The 25,340-nt window shown below is 40.6% G+C and overlaps 2 protein-coding genes across 2 annotated transcripts in view; one reads left to right on the forward strand and one right to left on the reverse strand.

The window, feature by feature from the left end:
* mrps22 (mitochondrial ribosomal protein S22) overlaps positions 1-14,634 on the forward strand; it is a 38,102-nt gene extending 23,468 nt beyond the window's left edge. The window contains exons 5-8 of the mRNA XM_063044920.1: positions 1,147-1,230; positions 3,985-4,130; positions 11,347-11,455; positions 14,320-14,634. Coding sequence (XP_062900990.1) covers positions 1,147-1,230; positions 3,985-4,130; positions 11,347-11,455; positions 14,320-14,439 — 459 coding nt within the window. The 3' untranslated portion in view covers positions 14,440-14,634. The remainder of the gene's footprint in view (positions 1-1,146; positions 1,231-3,984; positions 4,131-11,346; positions 11,456-14,319) is intronic.
* A 961-nt stretch (positions 14,635-15,595) lies between these two features.
* copb2 (COPI coat complex subunit beta 2) overlaps positions 15,596-25,340 on the reverse strand; it is a 38,919-nt gene continuing 29,174 nt past the window's right edge. The window contains exons 17-22 of the mRNA XM_063045917.1: positions 24,748-24,962; positions 22,793-22,885; positions 22,513-22,696; positions 22,346-22,417; positions 21,842-21,970; positions 15,596-15,994 (exon numbers count right to left, since the gene is read on the reverse strand). Coding sequence (XP_062901987.1) covers positions 15,899-15,994; positions 21,842-21,970; positions 22,346-22,417; positions 22,513-22,696; positions 22,793-22,885; positions 24,748-24,962 — 789 coding nt within the window. The 3' untranslated portion in view covers positions 15,596-15,898. The remainder of the gene's footprint in view (positions 15,995-21,841; positions 21,971-22,345; positions 22,418-22,512; positions 22,697-22,792; positions 22,886-24,747; positions 24,963-25,340) is intronic.

The raw sequence follows: 25,340 nt of genomic DNA on the forward strand, positions 1-25,340 counted from the left end.
AAGTACCAAAATCTCACTCGGTTGGTGGCGAGAGGGGCCCTTCCAGTCAGATCCTCCTTGTACTGACAACATATCATCTCCAATCCACGGTAACCTCAGGACGGCTGTGGGGAAGAGACAGTCACCCACCTCTTTGCAGACTGCAGATTTGCCAAGTGCTCCTGGAGAAAGATGCAAGGGTTCTTGTCCTGGTTCATCCCAGCAGCTGCATAACAGAGGTGTCTGTGATCCCAGGGACAGACATCAATTGCTGCTGGCAGGCCATCAACTCGGTAGAAGATCCCTTTTGGTCTGCCTGAAACTTGTTGGTCTTTCAATCCAGCGTGATGCTTATTGGAGAATGCTGCTGACTATCATATTCCAGGATTCAGATGTACATGCTAAAAGATTCACGGAAGCTCGGCTAGTCACGTGAGGACTCTGCAGGGAAAGCACCATAGTCTAAGCTCCATCCACTACTGGACAAGGAGAACTGAGTTGGGTGGGGAAGCTCCTCAAACACTGAAGGGGAGTATCATCCCAGTGGGCTATATTGATTTAAAAAAATAGGCAAACACTGCTGAATGTAATGACTATGAATGTAATTTTATACTGTTTCTTCTTTGTATTTTTTATTATGAATAAAGGCTATTTTTGATGTAAAAATAATCTGCTGATCACCTGCAGTATTTATAGTAGTTTTGAGGAATATCATTTTTTTTAACTGATTTATACAGCCACATCTTTGTATTAGGTTTGCCCAGCATTTCTCTGGAAAGGACCAAATAACGTATATTAACTGGAAGCTTGCCTAAATTATTAAAGTAAGGCCAGAACTAGAAAATTTGGAACAGGCAGATGCAAAACATGCTGTACTTATCCAAACACAAATCAATCCCACTTTTTTTTAAATGAGAAAGATTTATTATTATTAAATTATTATTAAAGATTTACATCCATCTGAATCTCTTATGGATAGCTAATCATAATCATAACCATTGCCAAAGCATAAGTACATTTGTCCAAAAACATCTGGAAAAAATGTGATCTTTCTGATATAACTGCATTTCCCCCATGTGCACTCCCAGCTGTAATTTTTCTATGTGTACGAAATGACAATATTTAACAAAATATTAGTTTTAATGGTAGTACTTTTGGCTGTTACAGGTTGTTTTTGCTCATGATCATTTTGAAGACATTCTCGATTTCTGTCTTGTCCAATTTGAGCCAAATTCTGCTGATTACATCAGAGTGAGTATACCTTCAATGCGATTAAATGTGAACAGACAATAAAATAGCTGTGGAAAATGTATAATAGCCATGCAAGTCAAAACCATTTCAAATTGGTAAGTACACCATGGTTTCATCAGAGGCAGTGAACAGCACTGAAATGTAGAAACTAACTCATTTCGACATAAAGGTTCCAGCTTTGACCATAAGATCACACGATATAGGAGCAGTTAGGCCATTTGGCACATCAAGTCTTCTTTGCCATTTCATCATGTCTGATCTAGTTACCCTCTCAGTTCCAATCTCCTGTCTTCTCCCCATATCCTTTCATACCCTGACCAGTCAAGAATCTATCAACCTCTGCCTCCAATATACCAAATGACTTGCCTCCACAGCTCTCTGTGGCAATGTATTCCACAGGTTCACCATCCTTTGTCTAAAAAAAAAACCTTCATCTGTGTTATAAAGGGACATCCTTTCACTCTGAGATGTGTCCTTTGGTTCTAGGCTCTTCCACCATAGGAAACATCCTCTCTACATCCACTCTATTGAGGCCTTTCAACATTTGATCAATTTCAATTAAGTCACTCCTGATTTTTCTGAATTCTGGTGAATATGAAATCTCTTCATATGACAAGGCATTCAGTCTTGGAATCATTAGCGTGAACTCATTTCATCCCTCTGCAGTGTCAGTATATCCTTTCTAAGGTAAGGGGCCCAAAACTACTCAATACTCCAAATGAGGCTTCACCAGAGCTTTATAGCACCTCAAAATTACATCTTTGCTTTTATATTTTAGTCCTCCAGAAATGAATGTTCATATCGCATTTCCCTTCCTCACCACCAACTCAACATGCAAATTATTCTTTCAGAAATCCTGCGTAGAACTCCCAAGTCCATTTCCACCTCAGATTTCAGAATTTTCTCTCCATTTAGAAAATAGTCTACCCTTTATTTCTACCAAAGTGCATAACCATACGCATCCCGGCACTGTATTCCTATTGCTACTTCTTTGCCCACTCCCCTAATCTGTCTTAAGTCCTTCTGTAACCTCTAAACTTCTTCAAAATTATCTGCCACTCCCCCTAACTTTGTATCATCTGCAAACGTTGCAACAAATCTATTAATTCTGTCATCCAAGTCTTTGACATACTGTATAATGTAAAAAGAAGTGGTCTCAACTCACCCCATGTGGAACACCACTAGTCACCAGCAGTCAGTCAGAAAAGGCTCCCTTTATTCCCACTCTGTGTCTCTTGCCAATCAGCCACTGCTTTATCCAGGTCAGAATCTTTCCTGCAATACCATAGGCTCTTAACTTGTTAAGCAGCATCGTGTGGCACCTTGTCAAAGGCCTGAAAATCGAAGTACACACCATCAACTGAATCTCCTTTGTCTATCCTGCTAGTTATTTTGTCAAATAATTTCAACAGATTTGTCAGGAAAAATTTTCCCTTGAGGATACCACACTGACTACGGTCTATTTTATCATGTGTCTCCAAATACCCCAAAACCACATCCTTAACAATTGGCTCCAACATTTTCCCAACCACGGAGGTCAGACTAACTGTCTTATAGTTTCCTTTCTTCTGTGTTTCTTCTTGAAGAGTGGAGTGATATTTACAATTTTCCAGTCTTCCAGCACTGTTCCAGAATCTAGTGATTCTTGAAAGATCACTACTAATGCCTTCACAATCACTTCAGCCACCTCTTTCAGAATCTTGGGGTGTACACCATCTGGTCCAGTTGATTATCTACCAACAGACCTTTCAATTTCCCAAGAAAGTTCTCCAGAGTAATGGCAACTGCACACACTTCTGACCTCTGACACTCTCGAACTTTCACCATACTCCTTGTGTCTTCCTCAGTGAAGATGGATGCAAAATACTTATTCAGTTCACCTGCTATTTCCTTCTCCACTATTACTCACTCTACAGCATTATTTTCCAGCGGTCCGATACCCATTCTAGCAGCTCTTTTATACTTTATGTATCTGAAGAATTTTTTGGTATTCTCTACTATTGGCTAGCTACTTTCGTATTACATCTTTTCCTTCTTAATGACTTTTAGTTGCCCTCTGTTGGTTTTTAAAAGCTTCCCAATCCTCTACGTTCCCACTTATTTTTGCTCTATTATATGCCTTCTCTTTGGCTTTTATGTTAGTTTTTATTTCTCTTGTTAGCCACTGTTGTGTCATCTTGTCTTTAGAATATGTCTTCCTCTTTGGGATGTATATGTCCCGCACGTTCTGAATTGCTTCCAGAAATTCCAGCCATTGCTGCTCTGCCGTCATCCTTGCCAGTGTTCTTTTCCAATCAATTCTGGTCAACTGCTCTCTCATGCCTTTGTAATTTCCTTTACTCCACTGAAATACTGATACATCAGACTTTAGCTTTGTATTGTATTCTATATCCAGGTTGCTGTTTGAATATCTTTGAGAAGTTGTGCGGGGAGTTAAAGAATTGTTTAGGCTGGGACGCTAAGTAAGACGCACCTTCCTACCATGAGGAAGAAGAATGTTAAGGAGTTCCTTAGGCCAGTTTCCATCTACCAACACAGTAACTCATTATTGGCCAGTTCATAGTGAACCATGTTTTTACTCTGTAGGCTAGGAAGCAGGAAGAAATTTATTCAATATATTTGCAAGGTATTACCCTAGCAACATTTCATCTAAAGAATTCTAACATTTTCAAATGCTTGACTTCAATGGTCATTGTGGCAAGTTAAGAACACGATCCCATTGGAAAACCAACTGACTTTGTAAATCTCCATCAGGTTCACCACCAGACTTATGAATATATTGATAAATATGGCAAGTATGATCTTCTCCGATCAACCAGGCACTTTGGAGGATTGGTGTGGTATCTGGTGAACAGAATGAGAATTGATGGTTTATTAATAGACATGATTCAAAGAAATCTGTAAGTACTATTTAAATTACTTGTTCATCAGAATTGCAAAGTTTTATATAGCATGCTGGAAGTTAACATTGTACAGGATTATTACATAAGGTTCCTTTTGGTTTCCTCTTTGCCTCTCCATTCACTGTATAAGTCCTGCTCCGGATTGACTATCCAAAATGCATCAACTCACACTTAACTACATTGAAATCCATTTGCCTTTCCTCAGCCTTTCTCCCTAACTAATCAAGTTCTCCTTGTAATTCATTGTAACCTGCTTCTCTATCAACAAGGACCCTTGAATTAGTATAATCAAAAAACTTGTTAATTGTGCTTTGTACATTCATATCCAAATAATTTACATAATGAATTACAGTGATTCCAACATTCACACCTGGGGCACCCACTAATCACAGGGCTTTAGCTGAAGAAGCAACCTTAAACCGCCAACCTCTGCTTCTTATCCTCTAGCTGATTCTGAATCCATCTTGCTTGGCATGTCCTTGCCATCCTTCTTGTTACCCTCCAGCTTTCTGGAACTTTGCCAGTGACTAATGGCAAAGCAAACGTCTCCAGAAGGCCCTTCACGATTTCTTCCCTGGCCTCTCATAAGTCGACGAGGAGCTAACCTCAGTGACAATAGAAAGCATGCGGTGATGATAGTGTAATGAAATTATTGTGTATTTAAGGCTGTGGTTCACTTTTTAGTCTACAGAAGATTACAGGATTACGGCAAAAAAGTGGAGTGAAAATCCAGTGATAAAATAACCATGATCTATGATGGTCTTTTTGCGTTTCTATTTTGTAGTGTTTCAATTTTGTAGTTCTTGTGTCTGATTAACCCATGCCCAATGATCTAGTACAGGTTGTGCACAAGCTTTTATGCTGTCTGCTCATTATTGTGATTTCAGTAGCTTCCCTGTTTGCCTGTGTGTACTACCACAGGACGCAGTTTTGCAAGAAGCTAGCACTAAATCAAGCTTGCAGCCTCCAGCTCTAGAAGAGGTGGTGCATTGTGTCTACAACTATTGAATGGGAATCATTCAAGGTGGCAGATCAAGAGTGAAATTGAACATCCCAATTTTCTCGAACTGAGGCCTTGGTTGATGCGGAGGAGAGAAGTCACCTTTCTATGGAACCAGGACTGCCCTTCCAGGCACACCAACAATGTAAACAGAACAAAACACTGCATAATAATCATATAGGCCGTTGCTGCTTGAAGTTACAACAGGGTTCCATTCCTGAGAACAGTTTGCAAATCAAACTGTCCATAAATTGACAATGAAGTAAAAGTGTGCAGGAGCGATCACAGAAACAACGAAGTGGCTGTCAGCTGGCCTCTTACTCAGTGAGCAAGCAAGTCTACTCGGCACTTCCCCCCTCTGGCTCTAATTATGGTGGCTCAGGGTGGGAGGAGAGAATGCAAGTGGAAGTGCCCTGTTTCCACATGGCATCCTCAAAGCAAATTCACTTCCATCCAGCTTGTCAGTCACCCAAACACTGTTTCAAACGTGAGTGTCCATCGGCTGGGCATTGGTATCCCAGAGAGGACCTGCAGTACAGAAATGCTGGCCCACACTGGACACTGAGCACCTAGTTTTATGCTAACCTGTAATCTGTTCTTCCCACATGTGGGAAGAGATGTCAATACACACTATGGCAAGAATGCATCTTCAAGCACTCCAAGTTCGTTTTTTGTTTGTGAGGGACTTGGAGGTGGATGTGCCTGATCTGTCTCTTTTGTTTTTTTTTTGTAGGAGAAGAGGGATTTGGGGTTGTGGGAGGGTGTCAATGTGCCTGATCCGTTTTTGTTCGTTTTTTTGCAGGCGAGTGGAATTTGGGGATTGATGATCGTGCTGCCTTTCTCTTCTTTCTTTGTTTCTTTCCTGTTTCCATGTGGAAACAGGGCGCTTCCTCTTCCATTTCTTTTCTTTCATGGCTACCCGGAGAATTGAAGAATTTCAGAATTGTATACTTTGGTAATAAATTAATCTTTGAACCTTTTGAACACATTGTCCCATAAGTTCAGTGAGCTAGCATGTGCTCACTGTCTGGCAGTGCATCTTCAAATCCTATATTCTATCCACTGCTGTGCATTTTGATCAGTACTCTTCATCCTGTTAAGGACCTCTTGCAATGATTACACAAAGCACATTATGCTTTATATCAATCAACCAACAAATCAATCATCAACGTTCCTATAAATAATTGCGGCAATTTAAATATGCAGAAGATGGGGAGAACATGGAAGATGTGGCCCTTCCTGCTGTTAAGGCTTTGGACAAAATGTGTGATAGTTGACTTGTTTGGACTGGCTAGTGTCAGATCAATACTGCATACTGATCAATGTCATAGACTGCCAATTCAACATATGTCTATCATGTTGGAGCGTCATCCTTCATAACTTCTGTTAACTTGCAGTACAAAGTGATCACTTTGGCATCAAATTAGTAGCTATGGTGCCAATATAGCTTCAGTTTGCAGCAGATTATTCTGTTAGCTTGTCCCACAGATTTGCCATAAGCATACTCCTACCCACCTTACTAAATGAGTTATGATGTGCGTAAAGTTGAGCTGGCTAATTTTTGCAAACATCTGTGATGAACGGAAGTTTTCAAACTGTATGCAAATGAGCCATAGATTTGAGTTGTTGACTGATGGAACAATTTGTAGTTTTCTTCTGAGCTGCAGAATTATCACCTTTTATCCATTCCAAAGTGCTACAATAATTTAGGCATTTACTTTAAAGTGACAGCAGCATCGGGTGGGAGAAACATTTCAAATGGAATTTGTATAATTATTTGGGCAAATATGAAAGACAAAATGTATTGTCCTGAAATGTTCAGTAGCAGCAAACTGACTGTGCTCACCGTGCCCTTTGCTCACAATTACTCAAACCGAGATTCCGTGAGCTCCTATGCAGCTACGTTTGTCAGCAGCATAGTGACCTCCACAGGCAACAGTACCTCTTAGTCCAGTGACTGAAAAATCCAAGAATGACATTAGAATACTCAATTTAAAATTGCACAGAAGTAACAAAAAAAACCAAAAAAAAATTTTGAGAAAGTACGTACAAACTAAATTTCCAGCCATTTTTATAAAAAAAAGTATAATGTGATCCAATTTTTGTAAATTTTCAGAGATGGGAAGTTTGTCATTGAGACTTAACCTTATTAAAATTAAAATGTACTTGTATGAGCAAATCACTTCTTCTACAGTGCACTGTGCAGGGTCACACCTTCATGTTTTAAGTTCAAAGTTCAAACCACAGTTAGTATCAAAGTATATATAAATTATACAATCTTGAGATTCATCTGCTTCCAGGCAGCCACAAAACAAGAAACCAATTTTTAAAAAATAACTAACATGCAATGGGCAAAGAGAGGAAAATAAACAAATTATGTAAACAGTAAAGCAAGCATCGACATTCAGAATGAAATTGAATCCATAAGCCCGAAGCCGGGAGCAACCAGAGTAGGCCCAGAGCCTCAGTCTCAGTTCATCACACAGCGGGGCAAATCACCACAAAGCTCACAGACACTAAGCCCAGAGTATGGCACAGCCTCAGCGCTGTGGATTGTGGAGTGAAACATCACAGACCAGAACTGGTCCGACACACTGGCTTTTCAGTCCACCTGGCTTCACGTTTAAATTGACCAAGCACTGGGTTGTACCCCGCACTCAGCTCTGGGCCCCAGGCCCCACGTTCCAGCCCGTACTTAAAGTTTCTAAATTGGCCTGGTGCTTAGATGGATCCAACCTCGCTGCAGCCACCCAAACACGCCTTTACCATGCTTCGACTCCATCTCACCTTGACCCTCGGATTGGCCTCTCCTTCGTTCGACTCTTCATTGTTTGTGGTGATCATTTTCCACAATTTTATGCATAAAAATTGTTATTAATAGAGTACAGAGTCATATTTCTAGCTTTAAAAACCACCAGTAAGCTGTCGCCCACCTTCGGTAGTGCCATCTTTAACTGGAGGAGTTGATGCCAACTCTTGTCTGATGGATCAATTCAGTGAAGTTTGCAGAGTCGTAGGACAATTAATACTGTCCATTAAGAATTGGGGGTGGAGTGGGAAATTAGGAAATGATTTGGAATAAAATTAATTGGAATTTTTAAGTATGGATCTACAACCTCTTGATTTTAAGTATGAATTCTCGATTCCTCACTTGCAGGCGCCAGTCAGTTTGGACTGGTTAGAACATCTCTTCCGCAATCTCCATCAGCACAGGTGCTTAGCCCCCTGCTCTACTCACTTTATACATATGACTGTGAGGCTAAGGACATTTCCAATGCCATATTTAAGTTTGCTGACAACTCTATTGTTGTTAGTCATATTAAAGGAGGATCTGTCTTTGGTCCAGCACGTGTGTATTTATGAAGAAAGCGTGGCAGTGTCAAAAGTTTGACAGATTTCTATAGATGTGTATTGACTGGTTGCATCAAGTCAAGTCATCATTTTTTATCGTCATTTTGAGCGTAACTGCTGGTACAGTACACAATAAAAACGAGACAATGTTTTTCAGGACCATGGTGCTACATGAAACAATACAAAAACTACACTGAACTATGTAAAACAACACAAAACTACACTAGACTACAGACCTACCCAGGACTGCATAAAGTGCACAAAACCGTGCAGGCATCACAATAAATAATAAACAAGACAATAGGCACAGTAGAGGGCAGTAGATTGGTGTCAGTCCAGGCTCTGGGTATTGAGGAGTCTGATGGCTTGGGGGAAGAAACTGTTACATAGTCTGGTTGTGAGAGCCCGAATGCTTTGGTGCCTTTTGCCAGATGGCAGGAGGGAGAAGACTTTGTATGAGGGGTGCACGGAGTCCTTCATAATGCTATTTGCTCTACGGATGCAGCGTGCGGTGTAATTGTCTGTAATAGAAACATAGAAACATAGAAAATAGGTGCAGGAGTAGGCCATTCGGCCCTTCGAGCCTGCACCGCCATTTATTATGATCATGGCTGATCATCCAACTCAGAACCCAGCCTTCCCTCCATACCCCCTGACCCCTGTAGCCACAAGGGCCATATCTAACTTCCTTTTAAACATAGCTAATGAACTGGCCTCAACAGTTTGCTGTGGCAGAGAATTCCACAGATTCACCACTCTCTGTGTGAAGAAGTTTTTCCTAATCTCGGTCCTAAAAGGCTTCCCCTCTATCCTCAAACTGTGACCCCTCGTTCTGGACCTCCCCAACATCGGGAACAATCTTCCCGCATCTAGCCTGTCCAATCCCTTTAGGATCTTATACGTTTCAATCAGATCCCCCCTCAATCTTCTAAATTCCAACGAGTACAAGCCCAGTTCATCCAGTCTTTCTTCATATGAGAGACCTGCCATCCCAGGAATCAATCTGGTGAACCTTCTTTGTACTCCCTCTATGGCAAAGATGTCTTTCCTCAGATTAGGGGACCAAAACTGCACACAATACTCCAGGTGTGGTCTCACCAAGGCCTTGTACAACTGCAGTAGTACCTCCCTGCTCCTGTACTCGAATCCTCTCGCTATAAATGCCAGCATACCATTCGCCTTTTTCACCGCCTGCTGTACCTGCATGCCCACTTTCAATGACTGGTGTATAATGACACCCAGGTCTCGTTGCACCTCCCCTTTTCCTAATCGGCCACCATTCAGATAATAATCTGTTTTCCTATTTTTGCCACCAAAGTGGATAACTTCACATTTATCCACATTAAATTGCATCTGCCATGAGTTTGCCCACTCACCCAACCTATCCAAGTCACCCTGCATCCTCTTAGCATCCTCCTCACTGCTAACACTGCCACCCAGCTTCGTGTCATCCGCAAACTTGGAGATGCTGCATTTAATTCCCTCATCCAAGTCATTAATATATATTGTAAACAACTGGGGTCCCAGCACTGAGCCTTGCGGTACCCCACTAGTCACCGCCTGCCATTCTGAAAAGGTCCCGTTTATTCCCACTCTTTGCTTCCTGTCTGCTAACCAATTCTCCACCCACACCAATACCTTACCCCCAATACCGTGTGCTTTAAGTTTGCACACTAATCTCCTGTGTGGGACCTTGTCAAAAGCCTTTTGAAAATCCAAATATACCACATCCACTGGTTCTCCCCTATCCACTCTACTAGTTACATCCTCAAAAAATTCTATGAGATTCGTCAGACATGATTTTCCTTTCACAAATCCATGCTGACTTTGTCCGATCATTTCACCGCTTTCCAAATGTGCTGTTATCACATCCTTGATAACTGACTCCAGCAGTTTCCCCACCACCGACGTTAGGCTAACGGGCCTATAATTCCCCGGTTTCTCTCTCCCTCCTTTTTTAAAAAGTGGGGTTACATTAGCCACCCTCCAATCCTAATGGTGAGAAGAGAGACCCCGATGATCTTCTCAGCTGACCTCACTATCCACTGCAGGGTCTTGCGATCCGAGATGGTGCAATTTCCGAACCGGGCAGTGATGCAGCTGCTCAGGATGCTCTCGATACAACCTCTGTAGAATGTGGTGAGGATAAAGGGTGGGAGATGGACTTTTCTCAGCCTTCGCAGAAAGTAGAGATGCTGCTGGGCTTTCTTTGCTCTCAGTGCCTGGTGTGGAAACACCAATCCCCTTGAATGGAAAATCTTACTAAAGAGTGGTGAATATGGTCCAGTATATCACGGGTAAAGCTCTCCCCACCATTGAGCACATCAACAAGGAGCACTATTGCAGGAAAGCAGCATCCATCATCAAGGACCCCACCACCCTGGTCATGCTCACTTCTCGCTGTTGTCATCAGGAAGAAGGTACAAGAGCTTCAGGACTTACAGCACCAGGTTCAGGAACAGTTAATACCCCTCAACCATCAGGTCCTTGAAACACTGGAGATAACTTCACTCGCCCCATCACTGAACTGTTCGCACAACTTATGGACTCACTTTAAAGGAGTCTTCATCTCTATATTGCTTATATATTTGTTATTATTTTTCTTTTGCTTTGGTATTTGCACAGTTTGTTGTCTTTTGCACATTGGTTGTCCTGTTGCGCGTGGTCTTTCATTGGTTCTATTGTTTCTTAGATTTTCTGAGTACACCTGCAAGAAAATGAATCTCAAGTTGGTGTATGATGGCATATATGCATGTTGGTGACAAACTTATTTTGAACTTTGTACAGATAGTTAAATTTCTGCTAAACTTAATGAACTAGTTTCCTTTATTGTAATTAAATCACAATGTATATTTTTTACAGAATGGATGATGCTGTAAGTGTGATTGAACTGTATCACTGGTTACATCCAGAGTGTCAGTCAGCAAAGGAGGCAAACAAACAGCAAGCCAAGGGTATTGAACTGATTAAGGTAGTTTTCTGAGTTTCTGTCTTTTTATTATTACTTCATCTTGATTGTAGAATTGCAGTTTTTAAGCGGTAATCTGCATGGCATCAGCATTCTAGGAATCTCAAACAAGCAGGTCTACCTGGGGTTAAAGTCTTCTTTCCTGGGTACTTGCCATTCCCCATTCCTGTTTTCCCCCTCTCACCCTATCTCCTTACCTGTCCATCACCTCCCTCTGGTGTTCCTCCTCCTTCCATGGTCTTCTATCCTTTCGTGTCAGATTCCCCCCTTCTCCGGCCCTTTATCTCATTTACCAATCAACTTCCAGCTCTTTACTTCACCCCTCCCCCTTTCCTGGTTTCACCTATCACCTGCCACCTTGTACTTCTTCCTCCCCTCCCCCACCTTCTTACTTTGGATTCTGCTCTTTCTTTCCAGTCCTGAAGAAGGGTCTTGGCCCAGAACATCAACTCTTTACTCCTTTCCGTAGATGCTGCCTGGCTTGCTGGGTTCCTCCAGCATTTTGTGTGTTTTGCTTTGGATTTCCAGCATCTGCAGATTTTCTTGTGTGTAATGAAAATAACGTTTATTTTTAAAACGTCAGCAAGAGTACAAATTGGGAAATACACAATCATACTATTGTAAAAGCAGGGCACAGGTGTTGAATAAAAGCATGGTAATTTGAAAGGAACCTTGATTTCAATTTACACTGGACAGCTGAAGTGTTAAGGCTTACTTCGTTGACTGTTTGGAAGAAGGTGATTGGGCCAAAATAGATGCCCAAATAGTTGCACATTATACAAACATTTATGGAGCTATAGCCCAAGCAAACAACAAAAAAAAGTGCAAATGCTTTGTCCAGGCCTGTTAAAAGTGTAATTAAAAGTCAAATTAAAAATGAGTATTGTAAGATGGTAGGAAAAAAGTTATTGAAAAGCAAGCTACAGTAAATTCTGCAGGTGCTGGAACTCCAAAGCAACACGCACACAATGCTGGAGGAACTCAGCAGGTCGGGCAGCATCTATGGAAATGAATAAGTCATCAAAATTTTGGGCTGAGACCCTTCTTCAGGATTGAGAAGGAAGAGGGAAGATGCCAGAATAAAATGGTGGGGGGAAAGGAAGGAGGCTAGTTGGAAGCCAGGTGCGTGGGAAAGGTCAAGGGCTCGAGAAGAAGGAATTTGATAGGAGAGGAGAGTGGACCATGGGGAAAAGGGGAGAAGGAGGGGATCCGGGGGAAGTAATAGGCAGGTGAGAAGAGGTACAAGGTCAAAGTTGGAAATAGAGGGAGCGGGGGGAGAATGTGTTTACTGGAAGGAGAAATCAATATTCATGGCAGCAGGTTGGAGGCAACCCAAACAGAATACAGTGTGTTGCTCCTCAACCCTGAGGGTAGCTTCATCTTGGCACAAGAGGAGGCCATGGACCATCAGAATGGAAATGGGAATCAGATTTAAAATGTTTGGCGCAAGGGAAATCCTGCTTGTGGCAGATGGAGTTGAGGTGCTCAACAAAGCAGCCCCCCAGTTTATGATGGGTCTCACCAATATAGAGGAGGTTGCATTGAGAACACTGGACACAATAGGCAACCCCAGCAAATTCACTGACGAACTGTTGGTGCACCTGGAAGGACTACCTGACGCCCTGAATCGAGGTCAGGGAAAAGGCTTATGGGCAGGCTTAGCACTTAGACCATTTGCAGAAGGGCCTGCCTGGAGGGAGGTCAGTGGAGAGGGATGAATGGACAAGGTAATCACAGAGGGAGTGATCTCTGCGGAAAGCGGCGGGAGGAGTGGAGCAGGCAGATGTGTTTAGTGGTAGGATTCATTTGGACATGGCAGAAGTTGCAGGATGTGTTGGAGGCAGAGGTAGGTAAGGACAAGACTATTTAAGGTGGTGGGAAGATGGGGCAAGTACGGATGTACTGGAAATGGAGATATAGGGGAGGGCAGCATCAATAGAGAGAGAGAGAAACCACGTTCTTGAAAGGACATCTCTGATGTTCTGGAATGAAAAGCCACGACCTGGGAACAGATGAAACACCCTTTTACTGGGCATCTCTGGAAATGCGGCTCATTAGCCCCTCGCTAACAGCCACTGGATTCCACAGCGAGACCCCTCCTTCCTCTAGCTTTGTATGTCCCTTTGAGAAAAGGGAATAGCATTTTTACAGGAGATAGGGTGGGAAAAGGTAACCATGGGAATCAGCAGGTTTATAAAGGATGTTGGTTGACAGTTTGTCTCTAGAGATGGAGATAGAGATTGAGAAAAGTGAGGGAGGTGTCAGAGATGGACCAAATAAATTTAAAAGCAGGGAGGTTAGAGGCAAAGTTGATAAATTGGCAAGCTCATCATGGCTGTATGAAGCAGCACCAATGCGGTTATGAATATAGCAGAGGAAGAATTGAGTATAACTGAGGAAGGCTTTGAACCTGGACAAAGAGGCAGGCATAGCTGGGCCCATGTGAGTGCTGACAGCTGCCCCTGGAGTTTGGAAAACGTGGGAGAAGCTGAGGACCAGTTCTGCCAGACCGAGGGTGACGGTGGTGGGAAGGGCACTGGCTGTTTCTTTTGTCAAGAAAGCAACAGAAAACTTTGAGGCTTTCTTGATCGGAGTATAAGTGTATAAGGACTGAATGTCCATGGTGAAAGTAAGGCAGTCAGGGCCAGGGAGTTGAAACTGTAGTCATTCAATTCCAAAATTCAGTAGCAGAGACTTGAGATTCCAATGCAGTAGTTTGAATTGAAATAATTGTCTTTTTAGAGATTTGTCTCATTCTTCTTTTGAAACAATTATTAATACAAAATCTCAAAGCTGATCTCTAATTTTTGCTAGTTATTATGTAAACAAAGTTGGAATATTAAAACATAATAAATTTCTATTTCTAGGTATTTTCCCAAACTGATTCTAAGAAGGGAGGCTATATTGAATTAGCTTTGCAAGTTTATCAAGAAACGCTCAGCAGCTCTACTAATCAAGATCTCCATAGGAGTGAAGAACAAAACTGATGTTAACTCAATCCAACACTTTTTGGTTTGAATCCTGGTGAAAACAATAGATGAAAAAATTTACTTTCCATTCACTTGCTTTTGGAAAATGCATTGACTGCGGCATTATCGTGGCTAATCTGTACAGACGTTATCTTCATAGGAAATCCAATGTTTTCTATTTTGGGATGTGATTTATTAAATATTTAACTGTTATTTGCTGCCTCCAGTCCCCTCCTTATTGCAGTTGGAATGTGGGTAAGCTTTGCTGCTGTCAATTGGTATACTGAGCCAGGTCATAAAAACATCGTGCTTTCAAACAACAATGTTGGTTTTGCAGTTGAACTGCTTATTCCATAAATTGCTATTGAAATTCTTTCAGTAGTTGCTATGAAATGTTTGAATGCAGGGTGGTACAACTTGCATTTATAAATGCTGTGAGACAGTCCAACAATTTTTGGTGTTATGGAGCTTGATGAGATTGTTAATTAGCTTGCAGATGTTTCATCACCAGTCGAGGTGCCATCCTCAGTGCACAGTTGTTGGTGTTTCTCGCTGGTAGTGCTCATGTTCATATCGGCTACACGTTCATTTTCCTCTGTCCCGATTAGCTACCCATTCAGTTGCCCTTTGAATTCTATTGGCTCACATTTCTTTGGCTCTTAGGGATTCGTAGATGGTGTCTATTTCAATGTTTGTTTATGGAATTACCAGAAGAGAACCACACTTCTAAAAATCCTTGTGCCTGCTTCTTGGTGTTTCTCTCAGAGAGGAACTGCGCACCAAGGATGTCACCTCGACTGGTGATGAAATGCATGCAAGCTAACTGCCAAGCTTGGCGAACACGACAACATCAAATGTCTCAACCACCACCTGAATTCAGCAGCTTTTCTTATCTTGGAAAAAGAATGAATGGTCCCTGATAGACATTTCAGAAGCTTTTGATAAGTTGTGAAGGTGGACAATTTACCAAAAGATTTGTTCATCAAATTTGGGTTAGCCTTTTCTGAAATACAAAAAAATATCAATATTAAAGTCCTTCCACAGCTTTTTCTCTGAAGACTCCTTTAAGCTGAACACCTTTCATGAGAGTAGAATTAATAAGTCTGTACTGAAAACCGTCTCAAATTTTTGGGAATGAAGATATATAACAAAAGAACATTAACAGATGTGCAAGAGTCATTAAAAAACGTTTTATTTCGAGTTAATACAACACAACAGTATGAACATTTCTATTCAGTTATGAAACTCCACTACTTTACAAGGAAGGTATGTGGCAACCATGGTACTTTATATGATCTTAAACTGGTCTAACAGCACCACCCATTGTGTGGGACAAGCATTTAGGAATGTCACCTTGCTGCCAAATTAGCATTTATAATTCTAGAACTGTCCAAAGTTTAATTAGCAGATTTCTTTATAAGCAATGATAGGCATTCATTAATAGAAATTTGGTCAGGTTTAAATATTGATTTTCAACTTAATCATCCAGGAACTCTTCATCCAAGTTAACATCAGAAGTATCAATGTCATCCAGCTCCAAGTTATCCAAATCATCTTCAAGCTCAGTAAGAGACTGAAAATAAGAGAATATAATTAACAAATACAATATTTTGTAATTTCAGTAAGGCAATAATCAATTGAAATCTATTCCACAAATTTTCAATCATATTTTACAAAACTGACAGAATAGGACAGCTGACGTAACTCACAGTCACATCTAATATTTCCGATTCACTAGTCCAATTTCTTGAGGTTGATTTAACAGAATACTACACTGAGGGAATCAAGTTTAAAGGAAAGCAGAATGAGAGGCACATTCCCAAAGGCTTATCAACAGATGTAGCTATTTTACCCACATTCTGTACTTTATTAAGCTCCTTTTGGGATTCAGCAATGAGTTTACACTCAATGCAAGTGCCAGTGATTTATTCGATTTGTCAATATTTAATCTAGATTGTACAAAGCAGATGCATTAATTTTTGTCATATTTTTTGGTGTAATCATTAGCCTTTCTGTACTATGAACCTTCACTTCTATGTGCTAAAAAGCATTTTCCCAATTCATCAGGTTGTCAGCATATAACTAGGAATAACACAATTAACAATGCCTTTACGCATCCAATTTAACTTTGATCTACAGTATATAGCATACTCAAGAACAAAAATAGGCCATCATGCACCTCAAGCTTGCTCCACTATTCAATTATAGTCATGGCTTATCTTTCCCAGCCCTAAACTCCTCTTCTGTATTAGTTCCCCAACACCCTGAGTTCCACAGTCTTTTAAAAATTTATCTCCACATTGAATATTATAATGACCTAGTCTCCGCATTTTTCTGGGGTAGGGAATTTCACAATCTTCTGAGAAGAAATATCTATACATGTTGGTTTTAAATGACTAACCCCTTATTCTGTAATATGACCTGTTCTTCGAACCTCTTACTAGTGAAAACATCCTAATACTTACTGCCAGATCCTGTGGGATCTTTTGTTTCTGTATTACAATCGTTCTATACAAATAAACATGTTTAAACCAGAGTTATAGAAAAGGATAACACAGAAACATGCCATTTACGCTGAACCACTTAAGCAGCCTAGTCCTATCAACATGCATCCGGACCATAGCCCTCCATACCCCCGTCATCTATGTACCTATCCAAACTTCTCTTAAATATTGAAATTAAGCTCACATGCACGACTTGCACTGACAGCTCGTTCCACACTTACAAGTCTCTGAGTGAAGAAGTTTTCCCTCACATTCTCCCTTCAATTTTTCAACTTTCAGACTTAACGCATGACGTCCAGTTGTCGTCCCACCCAACCGCAGTAAAAAAAACCTGCTTGCATTTACCCTGCTATACCCTCATAATTTTGTATACCTCTATCAAATCTCCCCTCAATCTTCTACATTCCTAGGATTAAAGTCCTAACCTACTCAATCTTTCCTTATTAACTCAGGTTCTCCACTCCCAGCAACAGCCTTGTAAATTTTCTCTGAACTCTTTGAACCTTATTTACACCTTTCCTGTCAGTAAGTGACCAAAACTGTACACAATACTCCAAATGTCTTCCCAGATCCCTTTGTTCTACTGCACCTCTCAGTGCCCTACCATTCACTGTGTAAGGCCTACCCTGGTTGGTTCTATTGAAGTGCGACACCTTGCACTCGTCAAATCTATGTAGACAACATCCACTGCCTTGTCTTAATCAATATTCCTGGTAACTTCCTGAAAAACTCAAGATTGGTTAGAACTGACCTACCACACACAAAGCCATGCCGACTATCCCTAATCAGTCCCTATCTATCCAAATACTCATATCCGGTCCCTTAGAATAGCTTCCAATAACTTTCCCCACTACTAATATCAGGCTCACCAGCCTATAATATCCTGGTTTACTTTCAGAGCCCTTCTTAAACAGTGGAACATTAGCTAGCATCTCATCCTCCGGTACCTCACCTGTTGCTAGGGATAACTTACAGATCTCTATTAAGGCCCCCTACAATTACTGCGCCTGTCTCCCACAGGGTCCGAGGGATCACCTCGTCAGGTCCTGGAGGTTTGTCGATGCTAATTTGCCTCGAGAACACACACCACCTCCTCTATAATCTGTATTGAGTCCATAAAGTTGATACCACTTTGCCTCATTTCTATAGACTCTAGTGTCTGTCTCCTGAGTAAACACAGATGCAAACAATCCATTTAAGATTTCCCCATCCTTTTTGGATTTATGCATTCTGATCTTCCAGAGGACCAATTTTGTCCCTTGCAATTCATATCTGTAGAAACTCTTAGGATTCTCCTTCAACTTGTCTGCTAGGACAACCTTATGCCTTCTTTTAGCCCTCCTGGTTTCTTTTTGTATTCTCTTGCATTTCTTAAACCCCATAAGTACCTCATTTGTTCCTACTCGCCCACACCTGCCATACACCTTTTCTCCCCCTCAATATCTCCTGAAAACCAATGTTTCCCAAACTTGTTTTCTTTATCTTTTATTCTGACAGGCACATACAAGCTTTGTACTCTGAAAATTTCACTTTTGAAGGCCTCCCACTTACCAAGTACACCTTTGCCAGAAAACAGCCTGCTCCAATCCACACTTGCCAGATCCTTACTTATACAATCAAAATTGGCCTTTCTCCAATTTAGAATCTCTACCAGAGGACCAGATCTATCCTCCCATATTTACTTTGAAACTAACGGCATTACGATCACTGGATGCAAAGTGTTCCCCACACAAACTTCTGTCACCTGCCCTGTCTCATTCCCTAAAACAGGAGATCAAGTATTGCACATTCTCTCATTGGTACTTCGACGTGCTGATTAAGGAAACTTTCCTGAACACATTTAAAAAATTCTATCCCCATCTTGTCTTTTACAGTATGGAAAGTTAAAATCATCTACCATAATAACTATGTTTCTTGCAACAGCCTGCGATCTCTACAAATTTGTTCCTCTAAATCCTGTGGACGGTTGAGTGGTCTATAATATAGTACCGTTAACGTGGCCATACTTTTCTTATTCCTCAGTTTCACCCAAGAGTTTTCCAGTCTGTCCTGACAGACCACTGCCATGACATTTCCCTGACTAGTATCGCCGGCCCTCCCCGTCATGTCTAAAACAACAGAACCCTGGAATACTGAGCTGCCAGTCCTGTCCCTATCCCTCCTGCAACTGAGCCTCACTGATGACCACAATGTCGTAATACTGCATGCTGATCCATGCCCAGAGCTTATCTGCCTTTCCTACAATACACAAAGCACAGAATTAGGCCATTCGTCCCATTGAACCTGCTCCGTCATGGCTGATTTATTATCCCTCTCAACCCCATTCTACCAACCTATGCCTGTAACCTTTAGCACCATGACTAATGAAGAAACTATCAACTTCCGCTTTAAATATAGCCAATGACCTGTTCTCCACAGCCGTCTATGGCAACAATTTCCACAGATTCACCACCCTCTGGCTAAAAAAAAATTACTCTTCACCTCTCTTCTAAATGTATGTCCCTTTATTTGGAAGCTGTGTCCTCTGGTCCTAGAACACACCACTTTCAGAAACACCCTTTCCAAAGTCACTCTCTTAGGTTTTTCAAATATTTGGTACGTTTCAATGAGATCCCCCCACCGCCACCCCTGTTCTAAACTCAAGCAAATACAGGCCCAGAGCCATGAAATGCTCATGTTAACCCTTTCATTCCTGGATCATTCTTGTGAACCTCCCTCCTCTGACCTCGCTCAATGCCAGCACATCTTTTCTTAGGTAAGGGGCCAACAGCTGCTTACAATTTCCAAGTACGGTCTGACCAATGCCTTAAAAAAAATTATTACATCCATGCTTTTATATTCCAGTCCTTGAAATGAATGCTAACATTGCATCTGCCTTCCTCACCACCGAATCACCTGCAAATTATCCTTTCGCACCTTTGATTTTTGAATTTTCTCCCCTTTTAGAAAATACTTTACACCTTTATTCCTTCTACCAAAGTACATGACCATACACTTTCCTAAACAATATCCCATCTGCCACTTCTTTGCCCATCCTCCTAATCCAAGTCCTTCTGCAGACACCCGGCTTTCTCAACACTACCGGCCCCTCCAACTATCTTCATATCGTCTGCAAACTTGGCACAACGTCCTCAATTCCATCATTCAAATCATTGACATAGAGCATGAAAAGAAGCGGTTTGAAAACAGAACTCTGTGGAACACCATTAGTTACTGGCAGCCAACCGGAAATATCCCTCTTTATTCCCGCTCTTTGCTTTTTTTTGGAACCTCATGTGAGGCACCTTGTCACAGGCCTTCTGAAAATCCAATTAACAACATCCAACAACTCTTTGTCTATCCTGCCTGTCATTTCCTTGAAGAATTCCAATAAATGAGTCCTGTAAGATTTCCCCTTTAGAAACCATGCTGACTTTAGCCTATTCTATCATGTACCTCCAAGTACCCCGAAATCTCATCCTTAATAATGGACTCCCAACATCTTTCCAACCACTGAAGTCCCTGCCCGCTAATTTCCCTTTTTTCTGCCTCCGACCCTTCTTAAAGAATGGAGTGATACTTGTAATTTTCCATTTCTCCGAAATCATGCTAGAATCTAGTGATTCTTATAAGATTATTACTAATGTCTCCACAATCTCTTCAGCTTCGTCTTTCAGAACCGTGGGGTATAGTCCGCCTGGTCCAGGTAACTTATCTGCCTCAAGACCTTTCAGCTTCCCAAACACTTTCTCCTTAGTATTAACAACCACATTCACCTCTGCTTCCTGACATTCTCAAATTTCTGGCATATTCCACAGTGAAGACACAAAATACATACTCAGTTCGTCCACCATTGCTTCATTCCCCATTACTCCCTCTCCAGCATCATTTTCCAGTGGTCCGATATCCACTCTTGCCTCGCTTTTACTCTTTATATATTTGAAAAACTTTTTGTATACTTTTATTGGCTGGTTCACCTTCATATTACATTTTATGACTTCTTGTAGTTGCCTTCTATTTTTTTAAGGAAATTCCCAATCCTCTAACTTCCCAATTTTTGCTATATTATATACCCTCTCTTTTGTTTTTATGCTGTCTTTGACTTCTTGTCAACCATGATTGCATAATCCTCCTTTTCGAATACTACATCTTTGGTATGTATTTATCCTGCAACTTCTGAATTGCTGTTCTGCCGTCATCCCTAATACTGTCCCCTGCCAATGAGCTTTGGCCAACTTCTCTCTGATCCCTGTGTAATTACACAACTGACACACCTGACTTTAGCTTTCCCTCTCAAACTGCAGGGTGAATTCTATTTTATGATCGTTGCCTTCTAAGGGCTGCTTTACTTTAAGTTACCTCATTAAATCGGGTTCATTAGCCAACACTTGTTTAGCTTCTTGAGAGCACAATCCACTCAACCCAGAATTTACCCTTGTAAATCTACTCTGGACTGACTGTAATGTTAATTTTATTCATTTCACGGTAAGAGGACTGAAACAGTCATCCAGAGAGGCCTTACTTAGATTCCATACAAATTTAACAAAACTTTTCTATTTCTAAATTCTAAACTTTACAATATAGATCAACATGCCCTTTTTCTTGTTAACTTTTTGATGGACCTGCTGAGTAACTTTTTGTGATTTATGCAGAAAAATACGCAAATCACTTCTGTGCTTCACTCATTTGCAGTCACTCTCCATGTAGCTAATAATCTGCCTTTGATTCCACTTATCAAAGTGCATGTCAAATCCTTTTCTGAAAAATCAATACAGCTATATTGACTGCACCACCTCCACTGTTAGCCATTTATGTTTGGAATGTTCTCACCAAGTGTGACCACCAAATCAAGCATTAGCTAATCTAGTCATTTTAAATGCATTTATCCAAGGAATAGTTGAAATGAGATGTGTACATGGAATATTCCAGCTCATTACCTTTTTAGTTTGAAGGTCCATTGAGTCAGCTGAAACTGGTACAGAAACAGATGATGATTCCAATACTGCTTTTGTTTCTGATATTAGTGTGGACTTTGCTGGTACTGCTTCATCTTCACTGGAAGATTTCTGTAATATCACAGATTTGTATCAAGTGGAGATATTGTAATCATATCACTAGCAAGTAATTTTGCATACATCTGGAACAGGAAACTATTTTAGAACACAATGCTCCAAGTATGTATCTTATTTAATTTTTCTGGACATATCTTGCAAGGCTCAGCTTCTGCCACCAGAGACCCTCACTGAGTTTGTGGTATGTGTCTTATTAAGAGTCCTTTAGTGGTTGAAGGCATGTACTAAGCCACTTACACCTGCAGGGTCTGGATTACAAACTTTACTTTCCAACCTCATGCATTTTCAAAATCATGGCCAGTTTTAGAAGCTTTGATTTTACACTGAATTTACATTAGTTTCCAACCCAAGTGTTTAAGCTATAACTACCTCTGCTGATGTTCCATGCAGAGATGGTACAAAGCCTTTTGATTCTTCAATAACATTCCTTTCTTCATTTGGCTGATGAACAAAAATAGTTGAAAAGATTAACACTAGCCAGTTCACAAATTCAAATTCTCAGCACTTCTAAAATGTAAGAGACTGTTTTTATTTACAGTGATAAGGGGGTAATCCCGAGCAGGTCTGTGTTTAGTGTTGCTGGTTTCTTTCAAATACTGCTCAGCCACAAAAGCCTCCTTCAGGCCGGGGAATAAGTTTTCATACTCTGTGGGGTCAGCAAGCGATTCGGCAGCTTTTTGGTTTATTTTAGAGAGATTCTCCTTCCACAGTTTCACAACTCTTTAAAAAAAAGGGAAAATCAACATCAGAACTGAATCTATGTGCTTTTGTGCATAAACGTCTATTACACTATGGTATAAAAGAGCTATATCATACCTGGAAACCTGACTGGGCAAATAGGTTCTAGAGAAAAAGGCAGCTTCTGGGAGGCGTCCCGTCTTTATCAGCAATTCCAGACAGCTGTCAAGCCTATGTGGATTAGGATATAGTTAGGATTTATACAGAATACCTAAACATACTTTAAAATATTAATCAATTAAACTTGAAATCAATTTTTAAAAATTTCCTTAAATGCATAAATGCATTAAATTCCTTAAATGCTTAAATTCCTTATAGACTATAGTGAGTTAGTTCATTTGACAGAAGCTACAAGTTAATAGCCTACACTATAAACAGGAGGAAGGGTTTGGAAGTAGGCAACACAGGAGGGGAAAATGATTCACACTTTTGTTACCAAGTGACTGTTCATTTGCTATATACTGACATCAGATGAGGGCCTAAATAAGAGTAGCTTAAAGCAGAGATCTGAAAATGCGTGATTGAGCACAGTGGTGGGAAGGAGCATTGCAGCTCATCCTGGTTAAGGATTTCCACAAAAGCAAAAATACAATCTTTTTTTAATATATCAAGAGGACAAGATTTACAATCTAAACTATTTCTGAGGGCATTCATGAGAAATGTATTTTATCCAAGCCATTCTGAACTAATACAGAATGGTAGTGTTCTTATTAAAATTATAGTTGTGTCCTCTTATAAACTAATCATTTCCCACTTCTTCAGTTTAAAACAACAGGAATCACTGGACCAGATTAGCAGCAGTAAAATTTTGTAGCCCAACAGCCCCAATAAACTAAGCTTTGGTTTTGAAGGTGTCCCGCACATGGAGTGAGACACATGAGCCATCAGTGCTCTGGTAATGAATCCTCAGACACTGCCTCCAGCATCTCACAGAGAGCTTTCGATAATTCATGTGTCAAGGGCCTAAGTAATTGATTTGTTAATATGCGATAGTTAAAAACAGTTAAAATTAATAAAGTAAAATTAAGAACACCAAATTATTCATTAAAATTATAAAAATAAACAAACTTAGATAGTAAATTACAAATACTAGAAAGTCTGCAAATGCTGGAAATCCAATGCAAAACACACACAGAATGCTGGAGGAACTCAGCAGGTCAGGCAGAGTCTATGGAAAGGAGGAAATTACGGACGTTTCAGGCTGAGACCCTTCTACAGGATTTGGATCCTTTATGCAAATTTTCCGTTCAGTAAACTAAGAACAAAACCTGGACCTCTGTACCTCCCTTTTGCACCTGGATTCTTGACTTACTTACTGGGAGACTATAGATTACAGATAGCACGGATTGCAAATAACTCCTCCTCGCTGACAATTAACACTGGCACACCTCAAGGGTGTATGCTTAGCTCACTCCTGTACTCTCTCTATGCCCAAGGCTGTGTGGTTAGGCACAGCTCAAACACCATCTATAAATTTTCTGATGACACAGTTGGCAGAATTTCAGATGGTGATGAGGACGTACAGCAGTTATTTGTGATAGGAGTATCCAGATATAGGAAGCATTAGATCTACAGTACTGTGCAAAAGACTTGGGCACCCTAGATTATTATATGGTTTCAGATGGTTATGGCCTCCATGGAGTCCTGATCTCAACATCATCGAAGCTGTGTGGGATTACCTGGAGAGACAGTAGCAAGCAAGATAGCTGATGTCGGCAGAAGAAATGGGGCAAGTTCTCCAAGATGTTTGGAACAACCAATCAAATAAACTGCAAGACAGTATACCTAAGAGAATTGATGCAGTTTTAAAGGCAAAGGGTGTTTTTTTTAAAACTGTTTACTGGTCTTCATAGTAAATTTTTCAATATTTAGAAACTTTATCATTATTATTTTTGAAAGCGTCTTCACGTAATCTTTTTATATGTGCTTAAGACTTTGCACATTACTGTACATAGTCATGGAAATCATCAACTGCTACTTAACATTTCACTTCACATAAAAAGTTAATTAAGGCCAATAACCAGAGTACTTACTTTCCTTGCATGAAGTAGGTCATGAAGGCCACATTGTTTTTGCCATCTATTTCAACTACTTCTGCTAGTTTGTTAACCATTAGAGCATTGCCAGAAGCAGTGGCCAGCAGCAACAATCCACCATAATCCTGAGCATGATGCAGACATTCCTGGGCAAGGGCAAACTGACACTTGCTGATTGCAAGCTCTGCCAATTGCTTCCATTTCTGTTCTGACTGTAGAGACAAAATGGGACATTTTGCATGAAAGATAAAATGTTGAAATTCTACACAGTTTCAGAAAGATTATGCAAAGTCAGGCTTGAAATCATACCTGAAATTTACATTTTTACATGGGGCTGCTGTTTGAAACGTGTATTCACAGCTGGAATGCTGCCCTTTCAGAAATGCCAACTTGTTAATAATTTTCTTTTGAAATTCCCAGTTTCTTAGACCATGTTACTTTGATTGTGTTCCCATTTCTAAATCTTAATCACAATCCCTGTCATAAGCATTCACCTATTTTGGGTGCATTGTTTTTAATTAATTCTGGTTGTGATTCTTTTTGAACTTTCTCATGTTAATACCTATTAAGTCTTTTTACCATTTCTTTGA

Source organism: Mobula hypostoma, chromosome 4 (genome assembly GCF_963921235.1).
Source record: "Mobula hypostoma chromosome 4, sMobHyp1.1, whole genome shotgun sequence".
In the NCBI taxonomy this organism is placed as follows: Eukaryota; Metazoa; Chordata; class Chondrichthyes; order Myliobatiformes; family Myliobatidae; genus Mobula; species Mobula hypostoma.